This window comes from Pelophylax lessonae (genome assembly GCF_965119305.1).
Source record: "Pelophylax lessonae genome assembly, chromosome: 6".
Taxonomy (NCBI): Eukaryota; Metazoa; Chordata; class Amphibia; order Anura; family Ranidae; genus Pelophylax; species Pelophylax lessonae.
This window is the reverse complement of record NC_138773.1, coordinates 229,383,054-229,406,689: the sequence shown is the minus strand read 5'-3', so window position 1 is coordinate 229,406,689 and position 23,636 is coordinate 229,383,054. Positions and strand designations below refer to the sequence as shown.

Here is a 23,636-nt window from a genome sequence, read left to right as displayed (position 1 = left end):
CTGACCCAAAATTAGATATTTCCTCAGAAAAAAACTCCCTTCTCTTATCGCGCTTTGAGACATTTTCAGAAGCTGTTGCAAACTTACACTTAGTCAATAGCTGGAGAGCTATGCATGCTAATGTTATAGACTATATCTATTACTATAAAACCCATGCTACCTATTCCAGATTGGACTTCCTTCTTATAGACCACTACTTTCTGGGGTCAGTAAATGGAGTTGGGCTGAACACCCCCTAGTATGGTTCGCACCGGAACTCCTGAACATGTAAAAAGTTTGTACCCAAACCGCGAACCCTATTAAAGTCTTTGGAATCCGAACTTGAAAGATCAAAAGTCCCCATTTTGAAGACTTATCTGCAAGTTATTGGCCATAAAAAGGGCATGGGGGCCTGGGAACTGTCCTGGGGCACATGTATCAATGCAAACATTTTTTTAAAAAATATTGTTTTTACAAGAGCAGTGATTTTAACCACTTTCAGACCGGAGGATTTTCCCCCTTAATGACCAAGCCACTTTTTTCAACTTGGCACTGTGTGACTTTAACTCACAATTGCGCGGTCATGCAATGTTGTACCCTAATGAAATTTACGTCTTTTTTTCCCACAAATAGAGCTTTCTTTTGGTGATATTTGATCACCTCTGTGCTTTTTATTTGCGATAAAAAAAGAGTGAACATTTTTAGAAAAAATGACATTTTCTACTTTGTCTTTTACAAAATATCCAATATACTCAATTTTTTGTCATATATTTTGGCCAAAATGTATTTAGCTACATGTCTTTGACAAAAAAAAATAACAATAAGCGTATTTTTATTGGTTTGCGCAAAAGTTATAGTGTCTACAAACTATGGTGTAAATACTGGAATTTATGCAGCTTTTACTTTCTGACCGCCTATCTCATTTCTTGAAGTGCTAAAATGGCAGGGCAGTACAACCCACCCCCCCCCCCCCAAATTACCACTTTTTGGAAAGTAGACACCCTAAGGAATGTCCTGAGAGGCATGTTGAGCACATTGAGTATTTTTTTTTTTGTCACATGTATTTTTAAAATGACTAAAAAAATAAATTTTTTTAAACACAAAATTGTCATTGAAATTATATATTGCTCACGCATGCCATGGGTATATGTACAACTACACCCCAAAATATATTCTGCTGTTTCTCCTGAGTACAGGGATACCACATGTGTGAGACTTTTTGGGAGCCTAGCTTGTTACGGGACCTCGAAAACCAATCACCACCTTTAGAATTTCAAAGGGCGTAAACTTCTCATTGCACTTTCTCGCTACCCATCACGGTTTCGGAGGCCCTGAAATGTAATGAAAGATGTGTGAAAGATAGCACAAACCCCCCCTAAATGACACCATTTTGCAAAGTAGACACCCCAAGATATTTGCTGAGAGGCATGTTGAGTCCATGGAATATTTTATATTTTGACACAAGTTTTGGGAAAATTACTTTTTTTTTTTAAATTGTATTTAACACAAAGTTGTCACTAAAAGATACATTGCTCACACATGCCATGGGTATATGTGGAATGACACTTTCTGTCACAAAGCTTTGAAATTGGAAAAAAGAGAAAAATAAATGCATTTTCCTTTATTTTCTTCATTTTCCGAAAAGAGCTGCAAAATACTCACCATGCCTCTTAGCAAATACCCTGGGGTGTCTACTTTTTGAAAAGGGGTAATTTGGAGGGGTTTTGTGCTATCTTGGCATTTCATGGCCTTCAAAACTGTGATATGTAGTGAGGAGTGAAATCAAAAATTTACGCCCTTAGAAAGCCTGAAGGCGGTGTTTCGTTTTCGGGGTCCTGTATGTGGCTAGAATGCCAAAAAGTCTCACACATGGGGTATCCCCATACTCAGGAGAAGCAGCAGAATGTATTTTGGGGTGTCATTTCACATAAACCCATGGCATGGCATGTGTGAGCAATATATCATTTAGTGACAAAAAAACAGAAAAAAAAATATTAATAATTTTCCCGAAACTTGTGGCAAAATATAAAATATTGCATTAACTCACCATGCCTCTCCAAATAGCAAATAGCTTGGAGTGTCTAATTTGCAAAATTGAGTCATTTGGGGGGTTTTGTGCTATCTTGAAATTTCAGGGCCTCTGAAACTGTGACAGGTAGTGAAGAAGTAAAATAAGCAATTTACGCCATTAGAAAACCTGAAGGTGGTGATTGGATTTCGGGGTTCTGTACACAGCTAGGCTCCCAAAAAGTCTCACACATGTGGTATCAATGTACTCAGGAGAAGCAGCAGAATGTATTTTGGGGTGTCATTTCACATATACCCATGGCATGCGTGAGCAATATATCATTTAGTGACAACTTTGTGTAAAAGAAAAAAAACAAGAAAAAACAAATTGTCATATTCCTGAAACTTAGGGAAAAATATAAAATACTCCATGAACTCAATATGCCTCTCAGCAAATAGCTTTGGGTGCCTACTTTCCAAAAAGGGGTCATTTGGGGGGTGTTTGAACTGTCCTGGCATTTAATGCTCAATCTTAGCCACACATCACCCACTCTTCTAACCACTTGAAGACCAAGCCTTTTCTGTGACTTTTTGTTTACATGAAAAAACATTTTTTCCACTAGAAAATTACTTTGAATCCCCAAACATTACATATTTTTTTTTAAAGCAGAGGGCCTACAGAACAAAATGGTGGATGTTGCAATTTTTTTCGTCACACTGTATTTACGCACAGATTTTCCAAACGCAATTTTTGCGAAAAAAAACATTTTTTAAATTTAATGCACAAATACACTATATAATTCCTAATTGTTTGGTAAAATGTAAAAGATTATCTTATGCCAAGTACATAGATACCAAACATGACATGCTTTAAAATTGCACACGCCCGTGCAGTGGCAAAAAAATATGTACATTTTTAAAAGCCTTTAAAAGTCTTTACGGGTTACCACTTTGGACTTACAGAGGAGGTCTACTGCAAGAATTACTGCCCTCAACCTGGAGTTTGCGGCGATACCTCACATGCATGCTGCAATTGCTGTTTACATATGACACTAGACCGACGCTTGCATGCACCTTTGTGCGCAAGCACAGGGGGACAGGGGTGCTTGAATTTTTTTTTTTTTTATTATTATTATGTTATTTTGACATCTTCCCTTTCATTTTTTTTAATCATTTTTATTGTTATCACAGTGAATTTAAATATCCACTATGACAGCAATCTGTAGGGACAGGTACTCTTTTTCTTTTAAATTGGGGTCTTTTAGACTCTAGATCTCTCCTCTTACCTTAAAGCATCTGACCACACCAAGATTGATGTGATAAGATGCTTTCCCAATTTCCCAATGGCGCTGTTTATTTCTGGCGAAACAGAAGTCATGAAATGCTCGTAGCTTCCAGTATCTTAGGCCATAGAGATGATTGGAGCCATTCTCGTCTCCAATCAGCTCTATGGTTACATAACTGAACCACTGGCTGCACTCTCTGGTTACCAGGTGGTACTGGAGAGCCTTAATAAAACCGCGGAAGGCGGAAAGCTCCTACAGCGCTGCCATCAGAGATTTCCATATATGCTGAGCGCAAATGCTGTTTGTGTTAGAATATATATTAATCAGTGTGGCAGCTGATGGGTGTAACTGCACGGCAAACTGGTTACCAATAGAATAGAAATAAAAACATTACATTGGTACCTGAAAAGTAAAAAATGGTTACCAATGAAAAACAGTAACAAAGTACAGTAAAAGTAGAAAGAGTAGAAGTAGAAGTAGAAGTAGAAGAGCAGAGTAAGAACAGAAAAATAACTCAAACGACAACTATTTTTGGCTTTTTTATTTTATGTTTTTTTTTTATTTTTATTGTAACTTTTTTGTAATTTTCTTTGTAACCTTTTGTTTTTTTTTACACTTTTGTTTTTTCTTCAACTGTAAGTAACATTACAGCTTTTGAGACCCTGTGTTAAGGTGCTCTAAACTGTGCCGTGCTGTACCCTACGCTAATACTCCACTAGTGTGTGGTAGCGAAGGAAACATTCCCCGATGCAGAGACCAGGTTGGTCAGGACAGTCGGGACAACAATAACGGGTGTCACACCTAAATCCGCGCCTGCTACAGACACAAAATCTTTTTTGGGGGTGTCTTTGGGTAGGGGTACTCGGGATGGCATAAGGAAAATGCCTCTCATGCAGCCGGCTCACTGCATCTGGTAGGGAAATTTAGGCAGGAGCACCTCCTGGATACAGGTAGGCACTTATGATCTCAACCTGGAATTGTAGGAAGGATCCAGGTCGTCTTGACGCTTTGTATAGCACAAAAACGTTCATCAAAGCCAATTGGAATAAATAAACAGACACTTTTTTGTACCAGCATCTGGCTTTACGGGCAACTAAGTACGGCGCCAAAAGCTGGTCGTTGAGGTCCACCCCTAACATATTAAGGTTGTAGTCGTGGACACAGAGGGGCTTCTCCAAAAGACCAGTTGGCGTATGAATTTGGACCGTCATGTCTGCGTGAATCGAGGACAGAACGAAAACATTCCGTATATCCCTCCACTTCACTGCAAGCAATTTGTCAGTTTTCAAGCAGGCTCTCGCCCCCCGACTAAGACGGAAATCTACAAGCCGTTGGGGAAAGCCCCGGCCAATTTGTAATCAAAGAAGATGACTAAAAAGTGGCACGCTTGAATAAAAATTTTCCACGTAAAAATGGTACCCCTTTCCGAATAAGAGTGACACCAAGTCCCACACAATCTTACCGCTGCTCCCTATGTAGTCTGGGCAGTTGGGGGCTCCACAGTGCTATCTTTTCCCTCGTAAACACGGAAACTAACTGTATAGCCTGTGGCTCTGTCACACAGCTTATACAGCTTGACCCCGTATCTGGCATGCTTGCTGGGGAGAAACTGCTTGAAAGCAAGGCGGCCAGTAAACTTAATCAGGGACTCATCAACGCAGACAACTTGTTGGGGGTAAACAAGGCTGCAAACTTCTGATTGAAGTGGTTTACGCGGGCCGAATTTTGTGGAGCCAGTCATATCCAGGGTCTCCCCGAGGACGACAGAGTTCATTGTCACTGAAGCTCATGAACCGCAGAATTTGCTTGTATCTCCCCCTGGCTATGCATGCAGAGAACACGCGCATATGGAGGACTGGGTTAGTGGACCAATATGACCGCAGTTTACTCCTTTTAGTTATGCCCATGTTAAGGGAAAGGCCCAGAAATGTTTTAAACTCGGAAACCGTTATAGGTTTCCAGCCGAATTCTCTGGCAAGGGACGGATTTAGATGTGCAGCGATATATTGACCAGCATATAAATTGCTTTGGTCCACAATAGATCTGTAAAGATCTTCCGTGAAAAACAGCTCAAAAAAATTAAGGGGAGTAGAGTTGGCTGTTTCCACTTGAATTCCGGGTTGGGCAGGGAATGGGGGAAGTACGGGCGCTGTAGAATCTGTGGGCTGCCAATTAGGATATGCCAGCGCTTCAGGGAGGGCACTATGGGCTCTACGGGCCTGTCTTCGAATTCTCGGTGGCTGCGGGCCACTACTTGTGCTAGCCACTGCACCAGCTTCAACTGCACTTATGGGACTCACCATGTCACCAAGTGTTACTGCAGTGCTGGTATGTCTAGGACCAGGGTGTACTAGGCCGCTGGTGCTTGCCAGTTCACCAGAAGTTTGAGCGGCACTAGTACCGACACTCTGCTGCATACGAGCACCCTGTGATCTCTGCACCTCAGCAACTCCAGAATGGGGTCGGGTATACCTGACCTTAGCAGGGACCCCTCCGTCATCGGAGCTATCTGTCAGGGAGCCTACAGGCTCGTATACTGACCCTGATTCGGCCAGTGAGGCTTCCCGATCGCTCTCATATGACATGGTCAGTATGCTGTAGGCCTTTTCACTAGTGTACCTCCGTTTGGTCATTTTAGCCACTAAATTTATAGGTACACTAATGTGACTCACAGGTAAAAAAGCACCTGGTTGTCGAGGACTATTTCAACCGCTACAAAAAAACTGCTAGTGCTAGCAGGGATCAGGCCTAACTCTTCTAACGCTGCGGTTTAATGTGTGTTGTGTTTTTGGAAGTGACAGTAATCTATTGATTACTGCACTTGCCTGGGTGGGGTGGGGTGGGGTGGGGTGGGTTGGGCGGAGGGGCTAAACGCAGGTGCTGGCAGGTGTCCTGACCGATCCTGCTAACAGTGCGTTTTGGGAACCCTAAACTATTGGGGACGCTAGTTTAGTTCTGATCAGATCAAAGATATTGATCCGTTCAGATACTATACTAGTAATGGAGGTGTTTAGTGTGTGTATGTGTGTGTTGCTGGTAATCAAAGGGTTAAATTATCTTTCACTATGCAGCGGGGATCTGCACTATCCTAGACTGATGCTAACTAGCGTTAATGCTAACTAATGTCACCTGTGACACTAATAATAGTGATCAGTAAAAAAAATGTACACTATAAAAGTGACACTGTGACAGGGCAATGACGGGGTTAACTGAAGGTGGTCAGGGGGTGATCAGGGGGTTAAATCCTTATTGGGGGGAGTGGTGGGTACCCTAAGCCTAAAATGAATGGTCGCTAGCCCTAAATCAAGTCACAAGGTACACTATTACAGAAATACAGAAAACCGCTATATACCTGTATATAGTGTGCAATGTGACAGGGGGTGAAGGGGTTAACTGGGGGTGATCAGGGGGTTAAATCTTTATTGGGGAGGTGGCGGGTACCCTAAACCTTCTTGGGACAAAAACTAACTTGCTAGCGCTAAATTAAGTCACAAGGCAGACTATTACAGATACACAGAAAACCGCTATATACCTGTATATAATGTGCAATGTGACAGGGGGTGAAGGGGTTAACTGGGGGTGATCAGGGTGGAATCAGGGGGTTAAATCTTTATTGGGGAGGTGGCGGGTACCCTAAGCCTAAAACTAACGGTCGCTAGCGCTAAATGATGTCACAAGGCACACTATTACAGAAATATAGAAAACCGCTATATACTGTGTATAGTGTGCAATGTTACAGGGGGTGTAGGGGTTAACTGGGGGGGGGGTGTTTTGGGGTTAAATGTGCCTATCTACGTGTGTGTGTGTGATTTGTGCAATACTCACCTCACCTGATCCTCTCTCCTCTCATGCTGGAATCCAAAAAGGATTTGGGGAGGGGAGAGAGGGTAATTTCTGTGCCTGTGTTTACATTACACAGGCACAGCTAGGTCTGGGATTGGTCAGGACCGATCAGCAGGTCCAGACCAAAAATCATTGGCCTGAACCTGATGACTGATCGGTTCTGTACCGAATCAGAGCATTGGCGGGACCAGGGGCGCCCCAGAGCCCGGGAGCGAGCGCCGTATCGGTGCATGAGTCTTCCTGTCCGTGCCACTTTGCCGACGTTTATATGCAGTTAGCGGTCGGCAAGTGGTTAATGATGCTTAAAGTGAAACAATAAAAATGAAAATTTTCTTTAAATAGTGCCTGGGGGGTCCCTTTATTCTGCCTGTAAAGTGGCGCATCTGTACCGTGTATAGAACCTGCTGCAGCAAAACATTTTTAAAGAAAAAAAAATGACGTTTAAATTGCTGGCAATACAAAAATGTTTAACAAAATGGCGTGCCAAAAAAAAAAACAGTGTGGGGTCTCCTCTAAAATCAATACCAGGCCCTTTACTGAGCATGCAGCCTGGCTGGCCAGGAAGGGGGGGAGCAGCACCCCTCCTGAACTATACCAGGCCACATGTCCTCAACAAGGGGGGGGGGTGCTTTGGGGTGGGGGGCTCTGTCCCCCCACCCCAAAGCACCTTGTCCTCATGTTGATGGGGTCAAGGGCTTTATCCTGACAACCCTGGGCTGTGCCATGGGCTGAGGTTGTGGGGGTCTGTGGGCAAGGGGATCTGCAGATTCAGCCCCCCCCCCATGTGAATGAGTATGGGGTACATAGTAGTCCTACCTATTCTCCAAAAAAGTATCAAAAATAAATAAAAACACACACAGTTGACAATTCCTTTATTAAAATTTAAAAAAAAAACTTTCCCAATGTAGTTCCATTGCCAATCATGACGCTCGCCACCACCGCCGAACCCAAAAAAAAAAAAAAAAAAGCTCCACCTGTGAAGAAGGCTAACCACCAACTGCAGGCTCCATTGTTTGACATTCCTCAGATAGATAAGGGGTGGGCCACCTGGCAACATCACCTGGTGGCCCCGCCCCATCTGATGACACCAACCAGTGCATGCTGGGCTGGTGATGTCACAAGGGGGCTGTGCCACCGGATGACTTTCCCAGGTGGCCACACCCTTTGTCGAGGGTGGAGCTTTTTTTCCGGGTCTGGGGGTGGTAGCGGGCATCGTGATTGACGATTAATCTACATCGGGGACATTTTTTTTTTTATTTTAATAAAGGAATTGTCAAAAACTGTGTTTTTTTTTCTTTTTGACACCCCCCCTGCTCAAAAGCAACCCTCCCCCCACGTTGGGGAAAAAGTGGCCATGGTATATTTTGGGGGGGGGCTCTTGATTGTCCCCCCCCCTCTCCTGGCCTGCCAGACTGCACGCTCGGATAAGGGTCTGGTATGGACCCAATGCCATTTTTTTTAAACTTTGGCATCGTTTTTTTTTTTATATATTTTAGTGTGGGGTTCTCCTTAAAATCTATACCAGACCTGAAGGGCCTGGTATAGATTGGGGGGACCCCCATATAGCTTTTCTGAATATTTTTCTATTGTGGGAAAGCCTGTGGACAGCTGATGACTCATCCTTTCTTAAAGAGGAAGTAAACCCTCCTCTGACACTTTTCCCTATAGGTAAGCCTTTGATAAGGTTTACCTATAGGTACTGTAAATATCTCCTAAACATGCACCGTTTAGGAGATATTTACCTTACATGCAGCCAGTGACGTCACTGGCGCATGCGCTCTGAAGGAACGGCCGCTCGTGCCATTCCTTCAGAGACCCGTGCCGTGACCATCGGCTCCCGTGCGCGGGAGTGACGTCACCGCGGCTCCGGCGGATCAGATGGCCGGATGCCGCGATCCCGGAAGACGGGCGACTGGACATGTCGTCCGTCATAGAGGTAAGCGAATGGCACGGCGGGGGCTCGTTCTAAGGTAAGTATTTCATAATGAGCTAGTATGCGATGCATACTAGCTCATTATGTGTTTCTCATACAGGTTGCAAAAAGAAGAGAATTTTTTTTCAGGTTTACAACCTCTTTAAGGACACCGTGGCCGACTTCCCAGCCACTTCTTAACAACTATCTATTTATTGTGCCCTGATTGGGCAAAGCGATGCCCAATCAGGGCTTAGGATGCACTGCGCAGCGCAGTGTATTGTGGTGTACTCAGCAGGCAAATATCCCACTGAGCGCCCCTAAAATTTGGGTTTTCGCTGAACGGGCCAGCAGGCGATGTTCAAGATGAATTTTTGCTCAGCTCAAACTGTTCGCCCAGCTCTCCTGGTAAGTGCCATTATGATGAAACCAATCCCCATTTTGGACCATTACCCAGTAATGTTAACCCATATTGCCTCTTCATGTCACCCAAAGAGGTTGGACTTTCAGACTGAATGAAAACTTAAACGATCAGTGCATGCTGAGCGTGATCTCCCAATCTCTAAAAAAAAAAAATACTTTGTGAGGTATCTCTTTAGGCTATATGGGAAGAGCAAAAGGCAGTTACACAAAGGGAGTTGATAGTTCATGGCTCTGGTATTAAAAAGGAAAAATTGAAAGAAATGTCAGATCTTTTGGACAAAATAAGAGCTCTCGAACAAAAACATAAGCGCTGTTTCTTGCCAAATGACGATGAAGCACTGACTGACTTACACACAAAATTGTCACAATGTTTGAAAAGAAAGGCAAGGAACAGACTCTGTTGTTATGATCACCGGTTTTATGAACATGCCAATAAGTGTGGTAGCTTGCTAGCCAAAACCTTGAGGAAACTCCAAGCTCTTTGTCATGTTCGTAAACTATTGATGCATGATAAATTTGAGGTGGATATTGCTAACATGGTTCAGGAATATAGGAATTACTACAATACACTGTATAACTTACCAACTTCTTCTCCAACCTTGCACACTGAGCAGAAAAGGTAGTTGATCAGAAATTATTTGAGAGATATTTTGGTGCCAATATTACGAATTAGAACAACTCTTTGCCGACGTAGAACTGAATTCTGTAATTTCTGCCTTTCCGCTGAGTAAGAGTCCTCGCCCTGATTGCTTTATTCATTTCTATTATGAAAATCTTTTCCTGGTACTGCTGGAACCCATGTTTTGTTACTTGAACGCCATAGATATATCGAACCCTCTCCCTAAGGAGGCACTTTTGGCACATATTATACCAGGGCTTGACAAATTTGCTTTAAATCTAGCAGCCAGCTAAAAAGGTTAGGAGCTTTTTTTTTTTTTAACTAACAAAGCTTTATTTTCAATGATGAAAAAAACTGATCTTACATTTATACATAAAGAAGACTAGAACCAAACATCATGGGCATTTGCAGAAAAATGAATATATTCTGATGTGTTTTTTTCAGTTAGTTTTCTGTTCAGAGTATAAAATGGTAGAATAAAATAAAAGCTATAAATTACTTATACTTACCCTACCAATCCCATGAGGCAGGCAATTATAAGTAATTTATAGCTTTAATTGTATTTAAAAATGATTACCTATGATGATATGTTAAGCTTGCTACACATTTTGTAGCATATTTTGTGGGGAGTGTTCATTTCGTGACGTAGTTGCTGGTGCTTCTTTACATTGGGAAGAGTCTGGCAACAATTTGAGTAGTCAGTGGAGGATTTATACTGTAAAACATATGTTTTCTGGATTATACAGATCTTTTTTTTTTGCTCTTTACTGGCACTTTTTGCTCTTTTATACATACTGTATATACTTTATTATTAATGTTATATCATACTGCACTTTAGTTTTGATCATATTTGTATTGATTTTTTGCGCTTTACATAGTTATGCAATTAATTGCTGCACTATTTGATTCATTGTTGATTGTTAGTGTTGAGCGAACACGGACTGTATTATTCGTGTTCGTACCGAATAATTGGATTTTTGTTACCCGAACACGAACACGGACACTTTACTGTATATTCGGGTAAAAATCCCTGTTCGGTCGTTTTATTTCCGGGTTTTGCATGCTTTGGCGCTCTTTTCATGGCGGGCTTTCAACAGCCAATCAACAATCGTTTAACTGGTGTGCCTTAAGCCATCCCAGCCATGCCTGCAAATGTCTCAGTAGCTGTGATTGGCCGTCTGAAGCATGTGACCAAGTCTTTATAAGTTCGAGGCAGCCGCAGCGGCGTCATTATGCTGCTTAGATCAGGGACAGAGCACACATCAACGTGCTGGCTGCTGATTAGGGAAAGATAGGCAGGAAAAAAACATTTGTGTCCGGATAGAATTGAGGGACAGGTCGGAGTGTTTAGGCAGGGCGAGTTGTAGGCATTTTAGGGATAGAGTCTGCTGAATTATAGGGTCAGTGTGTTCTACAAACTGCAATCGATATTGCTGTGTGGGGTGGGGTCTGCACTTAGTTCTCCTGATCTACGATCTCTTCTCAATCCTGTTAGGGACAGAGTCTGCTGAATTTTAGGGAAAGTGTGTTCTACAAACTACAATCGATATTGCTGTGTGGTGTGGGATAGGAGATAGGCAGGTGTCAGTGATCCACATCCATTTTTCTGTGTGTGGGCTGCAGTGAACACAATCTTTTTGGGGTGCAGTGAACACAATCCTTTTGGAGTGCAGTGAACAAAATCTTTGTGGGGTGCAGTGAACAAAACCTTTGTGGGGGTACAGTGAACACAATCTTTGTGGGGTGCAGTGAAGACAATCCTTGTGGGGTGCAGTGAAGACAATCCTTGTGGGGTGCAGTGAACAAAATCTTTGGGGGGTACAGTGAACACAATCTTTGTGGGGTGCAGAGAAGACAATCCTTGTGGGGTGCAGTGAACAAAATCTTTGGGGGGGTACAGTGAACACAATCTTTGTGGGGTGCAGTGAACAAAACCTTTGTGGGGTGCAGTGAACACAATCTTTGTGGGGTGCAGTGAAGACAATCCTTGTGGGGTGCAGTGAACAAAATCTTTGGGGGGTACAGTGAACACAATCTTTGTGGGGTGCAGTGAACAAAACCTTTGTGGGGTACAGTGAACACAATCCTTGTGGGGTGCAGTGAACAAAATCTTTGGGGGGTACAGTGAACACAATCTTTGTGGGGTGCAGAGAAGACAATCCTTGTGGGGTGCAGTGAACAAAATCTTTGGGGGGGTACAGTGAACACAATCTTTGTGGGGTGCAGTGAACAAAACCTTTGTGGGGTGCAGTGAACACAATCTTTTAGGTGTACAAACAATAGTAATTGGGGCCTAGTGTGCTTCTGTACGTGTGAAAAACATACACTTTTTTTTGATCATATTTCCTATTCCGCTATTCAATAAAAACCTTTGGGGCTCAATTAAATTGCGGAATAGTCTGTGTCGGTACGTGTGAGATCCACCTTTCCAAGTTTTTGGGGTTCATCTCATACTTCTGAAGCTTTGAGGGTGCTGCCTGTTCTATACTCCTCCTCCTCCTCCTCCTCATCCATCCTTTTAGGTGTACAAACAATAGTAATTGGGGCCTAGTGTGCTTCTGTATGTGTGAAAAACATACACTTTTTTTGATCATATTTCTTATTCCGTTATTCAATAAAAACCTTTGGGGCTCAATTAAATTGCGGAATAGTCTGTGTCGGTACGTGTGAGATCCACCTTTCCAAGTTTTTGGGGTTCATCTCATACTTCTGAAGCTTTGAGGGTGCTGCCTGTTCTATACTCCTCCTCCTCCTCTTCCTCATCCATCCTTTTAGGTGTACAAACAATAGTAATTGGGGCCTAGTGTGCTTCTGTACGTGTGAAAAACATACACTTTTTTTTGATCATATTTCCTATTCCGCTATTCAATAAAAACCTTTGGGGCTCAATTAAATTGCGGAATAGTCTGTGTCGGTACGTGTGAGATCCACCTTTCCAAGTTTTTGGGGTTCATCTCATACTTCTGAAGCTTTGAGGGTGCTGCCTGTTCTATACTCCTCCTCCTCCTCATCCATCCTTTTAGGTGTACAAACAATAGTAATTGGGGCCTAGTGTGCTTCTGTACGTGTGAAAAACATACACTTTTTTTTGATCATATTTCCTATTCCGCTATTCAATAAAAACCTTTGGGGCTCAATTAAATTGCGGAATAGTCTGTGTCGGTACGTGTGAGATCCACCTTTCCAAGTTTTTGGGGTTCATCTCATACTTCTGAAGCTTTGAGGGTGCTGCCTGTTCTATACTCCTCCTACTCCTCCTCCTCCTCATCCATCCTTTTAGGTGTACAAACAATAGTAATTGGGGCCTAGTGTGCTTCTGTACGTGTGAAAAACATACACTTTTTTTTGATCATATTTCCTATTCCGCTATTCAATAAAAACCTTTGTGGCTCAATTAAATTGCGGAATAGTCTGTGTCGGTACGTGTGAGATCCACCTTTCCAAGTTTTTGGGGTTCATCTCATACTTCTGAAGCTTTGAGGGTGCTGCCTGTTCTATACTCCTCCTCCTCCTCCTCCTCATCCATCCTTTTAGGTGTACAAACAATAGTAATTGGGGCCTAGTGTGCTTCTGTACGTGTGAAAAACATACACTTTTTTTTGATCATATTTCCTATTCCGCTATTCAATAAAAACCTTTGTGGCTCAATTAAATTGCGGAATAGTCTGTGTCGGTACGTGTGAGATCCACCTTTCCAAGTTTTTGGGGTTCATCTCATACTTCTGAAGATTTGAGGGTGCTGCCTGTTCCATACTCCTCTTCCTCATCCTCCCTTTAGGGTAGGAAAAAATTTAATCGGGCCTAGTCTGTGTTTGTACGTGTGAGATACACAGTTTTTTATCCTATTCCGCTATTCAATACACACCCTTTTGGTGTAAAAAACATTAAATTGCGGCATAGTTTGCATATTTGACTGTGAGATACACCCGTGCGATACTGTTGTTCTTTTGTTCCGCTATTCAATAAAGACCTTTCTAGGGCAAGATCTTAAATTTCAGAAATATGAGGAGAGCATCAAATAGGGGCCGTGGCCTGGGTCGTGGTGGTGCTGCTGCTAGAGCTCCTGTTGCAAGGAGAGGACGTGGTCGATCTGTGCCAGCTACACGCACAAGTGAAACACCTTCCTCAAGTGTGAGTAGGCGACAGAACCTGCATCAGTATTTGGTAGGGCATCATACGCCCCTAGAAGTGATGAGGCCAGAACAAGTGGAGGTGATAGTAGATTGGTTTGCTGCTGACAGTGCCTCCAGTTCTTTCACATTGTCTCCCACCCAGTCTACTGCAGAAAGGTCACAGTTGGCACCTGCAGCCGATGTCCAACCGTCTTTCACCTCACCCCCTTGCAAATCAGGCAAGCAGTCTGAGCCCCAAGCCATACAGCAGTCTCTTCTTCTTTTTGATGACTCTGTCAGCAGGGTTTCCCAGGGCCATCCACCTAGCCCTGCCCCAGAAGTGGAAGAGATTGAGTGCAGCGATGCCCAACCACTTATTTCTCAAGATGAGTACATGCAAGGATCATCGCAGCACGTCTCCGATGATGACGAAACGCAGGTGCCAACTGCTGCGGCGTTCAGCATTGTGGAGACCGACAAGGAGGGCAGGGGTGAAGACTGGGTGGAAGATGATGTGGAGGACGATGAGGTCCTCGACCCCACATGGAATGAACGTCATGCAGGTGACCTGAGTAGTTTGGAGGAAGAGGCGGTGGTCGCACAGAGCCACCAGCACAGCAGAAGAGGGAGCAGGGTGCAGAAGCGGAGCGGCCGTGCCCTAGACACTACGCCCGCTACTGCCCAACGCAGCAAGGGAACGAGCGCACCAAAGTCAGCTCAAAGGAGTTCTCTAGCGTGGAAGTTCTTTAGAAGATGTGCTGATGACAGGACACGAGTGGTTTGCACCCTGTGCAATCAGAGCTTGAAGCGAGGCATAAACCTTCTCAACCTGAGCACAACCTGCATGATCAGGCATCTAAGTGCAAAGCACGAGCTGCAGTGGAGTACACACCTTCAAAACCAAGAAACGTCTCTGGCTCATCCTGCTTCCTCTTCTGCTGCAGTCTCGGCCGCTCCAGCCACATCTGTAGTGATACCGGCACCTGCCACCCCGCAAACAGACGATCTGTCAGCAACACCACCACCTGGGTCACCAACAACCATCTCCACAATGTCCCGTGGAAGCGTTCAGCTTTCCATCTCCCAAACACTTGAGAGGAAGAGGAAGTACCCCCCTACCCACCCGCGATCCCTGGCCCTGAATGCCAGCATTTCAAAATTATTGGCCTTTGAAATGCTGTCATTCCGTCTGGTGGAGACGCACAGTTTTAAAAACCTTATGTCGGTGGCTGTCCCACAGTACGTCGTGCCCAGCTGCCACTACTTTTCCAGGCAAGCCATCCCTTCCCTGCACAACCAAGTGGGGGAAAAAATCAGGTGTGCACTGCGCAACGCCATCTGTGCCAAGGTCCACCTAACTACCGATAGGTGGACCAGTAAGCACGGTCAGGGGCGTTATATCTCCCTAACGGCACACTGGGTAAATGCAGTGGCGGATGGGCCTGAGGCGGATAGCAATTTGGCGCATGTCCTTCCACCACCGAGGATTGCAGGGCGCTTCAGTTTGCCTCCTGTTCCTAACTCCTCCTACTCCGCTTCCTCATCCTCTACCGCCTCCTCATCCGGACAGCGTAACACCTTCACCACCAACTTCAGCACGGCCAGGGGTAAACGACAGAAGGCAGTTTAACAACTTGCCTGTTTGGGGGACAAACCACACACCGCGCAGGAGTTGTGGAGGAGCATGGAACAGCAGACAAATGAGTGGTTGCTGCCAGCGAGCCTCAAGCCCGGCCTGGTGGTGTGCGATAACGGGAGAAATCTCATAGCAGCTCTGGGCCTAGCCGGTTTGACGCACATCCCTTGCCTGGCGCATGTGCTGAATTTGGTGGTGCAGAGGTTCCTTAAAAACTACCCCGATATGTCAGAGCTGCTGCAGAAAGTGCGGGCCGTTTGTGCGCACTTTCGGCGTTCTCACCCTGCTGCTGCTCGCCTGGCAGCGCTGCAGCGTAACTTCGGCCTTCCCGCTCACCGCCTCATATGTGACGTGCCCACAAGGTGGAACTCCACCTTGCACATGCTGGAAAGACTGTGCGAGCAGCAGCAGGCCATAGTGGAGTTTCAGCTGCAGCACGCACGCGTGAGTCGCTCTGCGGAACAGCACCACTTCACCACCAATAACTGGGCCTCCATGCGAGACCTGTGTGCCTTGTTGCGCTGTTTTGAGTACTCCACCAACATGGCCAGTGGCAATGACGCCATTCTCAGCTTAACTATCCCACTTCTATGCCTCCTTGAAAAAACAATTCGGGCGATGATGGAAGAGGATGTGGCACAGGATGAGGAGGAGGAGGAGGATGAAGAGGTAACATTTCCAAGGCTTTCAGGGCAGTCATTCGCAAGGGGCTCCGAGGGTGGGTTCCTGCACACACAAACGCCAGGGACACAATTGTCCAGCAGGGGCACAGTTCTGGAGGATGAGGAGGATGAGGAGGAGGAGGAGCTGGAGGAGGAGATGGAACCATGTTCACAGCAGGGTGGCACCCAGGCCAGCTCATGGCCATCACTGGTGCGTGGCTGGGGGGATACAGAGGACACGGACGATACACCTCCCACAGAGGACAGCCTTTCGTCGCCTCTGGGCAGCCTGGCACACATGAGCGATTACATGCTGCAGTGTCTCCACAACGACCGCCGAGTTGCCCACATTCTAACTTGTGCTGATTACTGGGTGGCCACGCTGCTGGATCCCCATTACAAGGACAACGTACCGTCCTTAATTCACTCACTGGAGCGCGATCGCAAGATGCGCGAGTACAAGCGCACGCTGGTAGACGCGATGCTGCTGGCATTCCCATCTGACAGCGGGGCCACAGTGGAAGCACAAGGCAGAGGAGGAGGAGGAGGAGGTCGCCAACTCAACCAGGGCACCGCCAGCACCTCAGAAGGCAGGGTTAGCATGGCCGAAATGTGGAAAAGCTTTGTCAGCACGCCACAACAAACAGCAGCACCAGCAGCTCAGATGGAACGTCTTAGCAGGAGGCAGCATTTTACCAACATGGTGGAGCAGTATGTGTGCACACGCCTACATGTAGTGAATGAGGGGTCTGCCCCCTTCAACTTCTGGGTCTCCAAATTGGGCACATGGCCTGAGCTTACCCTTTACGCCTTGGAGGTGCTGGCGTGCCCTGCAGCCAGTGTATTATCTGAACGGGTATTTAGCACGGCTGGGGGTGTTATAACAGACAAGCGCAGCCGCCTGTCCAGAGACAATGTGGACAAGCTCACGTTCATTAAAATGAACCAGGCATGGATCCCACGGGACTTTTCCGTACCTTGTGCAGAATAGCAATGGATACCGACCTTACCCAGCCATTGTTCCATTTCTGCTCTTTCTCACTCTTTTGGGGTGTACCCTCATTTAAAATTTGTGAAAAGAAGCAGTGTTGGCTACCTCGTCCTCCTCCTCAGGGCCAGATTAACGTAGGGGCTATTGGAGCTGCAGCTCCATGCAGGCCCCCACCTTTTATATAGGCCCCGGGTTGGCCATATTCACTGTGACCGCTCTTCTGTCACTTGTAAACACAGAAGTCTGGCTTCTATGCTCGCTTCCCCAGGCAGCACCCTCAGAACCTCCCCACACAGCGCGAAGGCCGGACAAGGAGGGACAGTTGCCGATGCATGGATGTGTTTATGGGCTTCAGAGACAGCATCCCATGTTGAATTAGGCATGCATGGCTGCACCCTTCCTCCTCTGGGTGCATGCCAAGGCACGGCCCTTAAGGCCCTTCAAAATCCTCAGCACCAAGACCATGATGCTCTTAATCCGGCCCTGGTCCTCCTCCACCGCCGCTTCCACCTACACCACCCATAGGTGTGCGCAGCCTATTGCATTAGGGTGTGCACCCCAAAGTTGAAATACACATGCATGTGTTTGCCTACATGTACATGGCCCCGATACATTACTCTCCCTGCTGGCAAAGAGAAATAGAGCAGAGCAGGTGCGAGGGAGATCTTTCCCATCTCCTCACTGGCAAACAGAGCGATAATGCTATGTGCCCTAGGTGATTAGGGGGTGCCCAGGTACACCAGGCACACCCTGTGCGCACGCCTATGACACCGCCACATCCACCACCACCTCAACCTCCCTCCTACTCCATATGGGCCTCGTCCTTCAGAGATGAAGAACATTGTTTTATTTTTCTGTTTTTTTTTTGTTGTTTTAAGTTATTTCCCTATCCACATTTGTTTGCAGAGCACTTGCCATGCTCTTAACTACGTTTTGCTGCCATTTGCAGCACTCTAGCCCTTTCCATTGGTGTTTTAGAGCCATTTTAGTGCCTTAAAGTTCGGGTCCCCATTGACTTCAATGGGGTTCGGTGTCCGGGAAAAGTTCGGTAAAAGTCCGGGACACGGACCCGGACTTTTTTTTAAAGTTCGGCCGAACCCGTCGAACACGGACATCTAGGTGTCCGCTCAACCCTATTGATTGTGTGTTGCTGCAGGTGAATATTTTTATGATTCCATAGGGTATTTTATTATTAACCTTTCTTCTCTTTTATCACAGTGCAGACCTTATAGTAGATATTTGGATCACAATAAGTACTTGTAGATGCATTTTGATTGTGATAAAACATACAAGTATGTACCTTTTGCGGTTCTTTATTTTCTGAACTGATGAAGGGTCAGTGTGTGGCCCACTCTTACATAGGGGCATCTGTACATTCATTGTATTCTGTAATCATGCCAACAAAAAGTTTTAGTAAGGGGAAACATATTTCTAGGAAAGTTCAAAACTAATTTTAGAACATATTATTTTACAGAAAGAGTAGTTGATGCTTGGAATAGACTTCCAGCAGAAGTAGCAAGTCAGTCAACAGTAAGTGAATTCAGACATACTTGGGATAAGCATAGATATATATTCAGACAAAAAAAAAGGTTAAAAAAAGAAGCAGACTTGATGGAACACATGGTCTTTTTCTGTCATCACTTTTCAAACACATTTAAAAAATAAAATATTTTTATTATAAATGATCTGCTTTATATCCAATTTATTAATAATATTTTTCAAGTTCTTTGCTTTAATATATAGCTAAACAACATGTGAAGATCAACCTTATTTAATTTCAGTTTAATTCATAAAATACTATATATTGTACATCTGAGCCTTGAAGGCCCCGGGATATGTTCTGTGCATCAAGTTAAAAATTTTGCCAATACAAATATACACATGGACTTTCTAAACTTTGTTCAAATTTATTACATAGTGACGTAATGAAGACTGTTAAACATTAAACAATAAATGCTCAAAAGCGGCTTACAGCTAAGCTTCTTTCAGAAGACATGGACAAAATGTTTAACTATGCACAATTCACGGCTGTCCTTATATTAATTTCTTTTGGATATGTAACATTTGTTGAGCCTGGTAATGTGCTTGTAGTACCTGTTGAAGGCAGCCATTGGCTTAGCATGCGCCCAGTTGTGGATTCGTTGAGGCAAAAAGGACACCAGATTTTTGTAGTAGCGCCAGACTTCAATATCCATATTCAAGCCTCTGAAGGTTATAATTTTAAGTTCTACCCTGTGTCATATTCCCGTGAACATCTACAGAGTCATTTTAAAAGTTTTTCAGCTGAAGTTTTCACAGAAAGACCTCTTCTGCAGAAGATTCTGAAGATGCGTGAGCTTATGCAACAAGGAGCAGCCCTGATGCTTGATACTTGTGTTAGACTACTGAACAACAAAGAGTTAATACGGACCTTGGAAGACACCAATTTTGATGTTGTTTTCACAGATCCCCTGTTTCCATGTGGCCAGATCCTTGCAGAGCATTTGGCAGTACCTACTGCATACTTTTTGCGTTCCATACCCTGTCATAAAGATGCAAAATCGTCTCACTGTCCAATACCACTTTCCTATGTACCACGGCAGTTCTCAGGCCTTACTGATCATATGACTTTCCCTCAAAGACTACAGAACTTCTTTTTTGACATAGCTTCACATTTTCTGTGTAATTTACTTTACTCTCCATACCAGCAACTGGCTTCTGAGTTCCTTCAAAGGGAGGTCGATTTACATGAAATGTTAGGTCATGCAGTCATTTGGCTAATGAGATCTGACTTTACTTTTGATTATCCAAAGCCGGTGATGCCCAATATGGTCTTTATAGGAGGAATTAACTGCGTTCAAAGAAAACCTCTAAATCAGGTGAGAATGTGCTAGTATATAATATGTATTTATATTGTATGTGTGTGTGTGGTTATCAGGTCCCTGGACTCATATTCTTTCCAGGCAAAGTCTTGGAGACAATTTTTAGAAGAGCTCCATGAATATCTCCTTCCCTAGCACACAGTACTAGAATAAAACCTCGTAGTGATTGGACAGGGTGAAATAAATATGCATAACTCATAGCATTGATTCTTTGTCTATCTACTGGAGGACACTTGCTCGACAAAAGTAAACAATATTCCAAGGTTAGGACAACAAATGCAGAAAACAATAGCAATCAGAGCTCAGGCTTAGTAGTTAAGTAGTAAGCTTAGTAGTTTCCCACTAAATTTACCCTAGTGGCACTCTAACTTTGCCGAAGCTGCTCCACCTCTTTTCAGGCAAGATTCTTCCCTTTAAAACTTCAGAAGAAGTGGTAGGGAGTGGAGGGGGAGTGAGCGGGAATGAGTCCCTGATTAGGCTTATTCAGTTCATTGACACTGCAAAGTTTATGTTGAGTATGGTAAATGCATGTGCATTGATGTGTGTTGGCATGCTGTGTTAAGCTGCATTTCAACATGCAAATGTCTTCTCACTTCCTGGAACATGCAAAAGGGTTTACGGGATGGATCAAACTTGTGCTGGCCCGCTGCAGTTCGTTGAGGCACGTTGCACTGCACTGGTAAGCGTTCTAATGCGTTGCGCCATATTACGCTGAAAAAGAAAAGTGGAGCTTGCTATAATTTTTTCCACTAAAAACCAGTGCATATCAACGCAATGCACCAGAGTGAGCTGCTTCCATTCATATACCTAATTTTTTACAGGTCCTTGCATTGACATACATTGAAACTAATATGTCAGTGCATCTGGTCTAAATGAACCCTTAGGTCCCTTTCATACTTGTTTGACCTGAAAGTCACGTGACTTTGACGTGATTTTGCCACGTGACTTTGGCATTCCTGGAAGCAATGCCTATGTAATCTTCAGGTCTATGGACCTCAAATCGCATCAAAGTCAGACCAAAGTAGTGCAGGGACTACTTTGAAGTTGCTGCGACTTGAAGTCGCACAGATATGAATGGTACTCATGGAAAATCATGGGGTATGACTTGTCATGCAAATTTGTAGTCCCAAGTCGCAGGACAAGTCACACAAGTGTGAAAGGGGCCTAAATGTCAGCTTGAACTATTCAACTTTGTAAACAACAGACTTTCTTCAACAGGAGGTAAGAAGAAAACTTGCAGGTATTTACTGTGTATAAACAATTTAAAGTAAAAATCTGCACTTAGTGGCAGCTACCAAATGTGAAATTGGACAGCCACATTCACTGTTGTAAATATGCAAATTATTATGTAAATATTGATATACCATGAGGGTCCATTCACATCAGATGCGATGGGACTGCATTTGGTGGCTATTCCAGTGCAGTCCTACCACACCCCCCACTGTAAGACAAGGCAAATGCCTTTTCTCCAATGTGGCCTGTTTAGACCACTGCGTTGCAATGGTGTGGGGGAAGTGTGCCCTGAAAAGAAGTACTGAGTGCAGTACCGATCTCGAGTGGAGCAGGGGTCATTGCACACCGGCCGATCTTTGTGTGTTTTACTCCGGTGCATTGATGTATTTTTATGGACATTTTATTTTGTTTTAATCAATGATTTTTTTCACACATTAAATGTGCACTTTGTGGAAATGTCTGTTTTTTTATTTGCATTGTGCTTCACAAGTAAGATTTATGCACTACTGATTTGTGTATAAGAGGTATTTGTTTTAAAGGGACAGCTCAACACTTTTTAGTTTTATGCAGTGGTGGGATTCAAAAATTTTAGTAACCAGTTCCGACTTTCCCAGCAGAATGACCAGCGTGCCCCCTTTCAATGCACAGTGACCAGCGTGCCCCCTTTTAATGCAGAGAGACCAGCGTGCCCCCTTTCAATGCAGAGAGACCAGCATGCCCCCTATCAATCCAGAGAGATCAGCGTGCCCCCTTTCAATGCAGAGAGACCAGCGTGCCCCCTTTCAATGCAGAGAGACCAGCATGCCCCACTTTCAATGCACAGTGACCAGCGCAGCGTGCCCCCCTTTCAATGCAGAGAGACCAGCGTGCCCCACTTTCAATGCACAGTGACCAGCGCAGCGTGCCCCCCTTTCAATGCACAGTGACCACAGCATTGCCCCAATCATTGCAGAGTGCCCACAGCATTGCCCCAAATCATTGCAGAGTGCCCACAGCATTGCCCCCAACCATTGCAGAGTGCCACAGTATTGCCCGCAATCATTGCAGAGTGCCCACAGCATTGCCCCCAACCATTGCAGAGTGCCACAGCATTGCCCACAATCATTGCAGAGTGCCCACAGCATTGCCCCCAATCACTGCAGAGTGCCCACAGCATTGCCCCCAATCATTGCAGAGTGCCCACAGCATTGCCCCCAATCATTGCAGAGTGCCCACAGCATTGTCCCCAATCATTGTAGAGTGCCCACAGCATTGCCCCTAACCATTGCAGAGTGCCACAGTATTGCCCGCAATCATTACAGAGTGCCCACAGCATTGCCCCCAATCATTGCACAGTGCCCACAGCATTGCCCCCAACCATTGCAGAGTGCCACAGTATTGCCCGCAATCATTGCAGAGTGCCCACATCATTGCCCCCAACCATTGCAGAGTGCCCACAGCATTGCCCCCAATCACTGCAGAGTGCCCACAGCATTGCCCCCAATCATTGCAGAGTGCCCACAGTATTGCCCGCAATCATTGCAGAGTGCCACAGCATTGCCCGCAATCATTGCAGAGTGCCACAGCATTGCCCGCAATCATTGCAGAGTGCCCACAGCATTGCCCCCAATCATTGCAGAGTGCCATAGTATTGCCCGCAATCATTGCAGAGTGTCTACAGCATTGCCCTCAATCATTGCAGAGTGCCACAGTATTGCCCGCAATCATTGCAGAGTGCCACAGTATTGCCCGAAATTATTGCAGAGTGCCACAGTATTGCCCGCAATCATTGCAGAGTACCCACAGCATTGCCCGCAATCATTGCAGAGTGCCAACAGCATTGCCCCCAACCATTGCAGAGTGCCACAGCATTGCCCCCAATCATTGCAGAGTGCCCACAGCATTGCCCCAAATAATTGCAGAGCTCCACAGCATTGCCCCCAATAATTGCAGAGCGCCACAGCATTGCCCCCAATCATTGCAGAGTGCCCACAGCATTTCCCCCAACCATTGCAGAGCGCCACAGCATTGCCCCCAATGATCATTGCAAAGTGCCCACAGCATTGCCCGCAATCATTGCAGTGCCAGCGTTC

The 23,636-nt window shown here is 45.0% G+C and overlaps 1 protein-coding gene across 2 annotated transcripts in view; it reads left to right on the top strand.

The window, feature by feature from the left end:
• Positions 1–23,636, top strand: part of LOC309557982 (UDP-glucuronosyltransferase 1A1-like) — a 166,241-nt gene that overhangs the window by 44,594 nt on the left and 98,011 nt on the right. Inside the window, exon 1 of one of the 2 annotated variants that reach the window (XM_082260885.1) lies at positions 19,434–20,328. The exons of the other annotated variant lie outside the window; for it this stretch is intronic. Within the exon in view, the coding sequence (XP_082117011.1) occupies positions 19,465–20,328 (864 nt within the window). The 5' untranslated portion in view covers positions 19,434–19,464. Of the gene's footprint in view, positions 1–19,433; positions 20,329–23,636 lie in introns of those variants that run through there. 2 annotated transcript variants of the gene reach the window in all.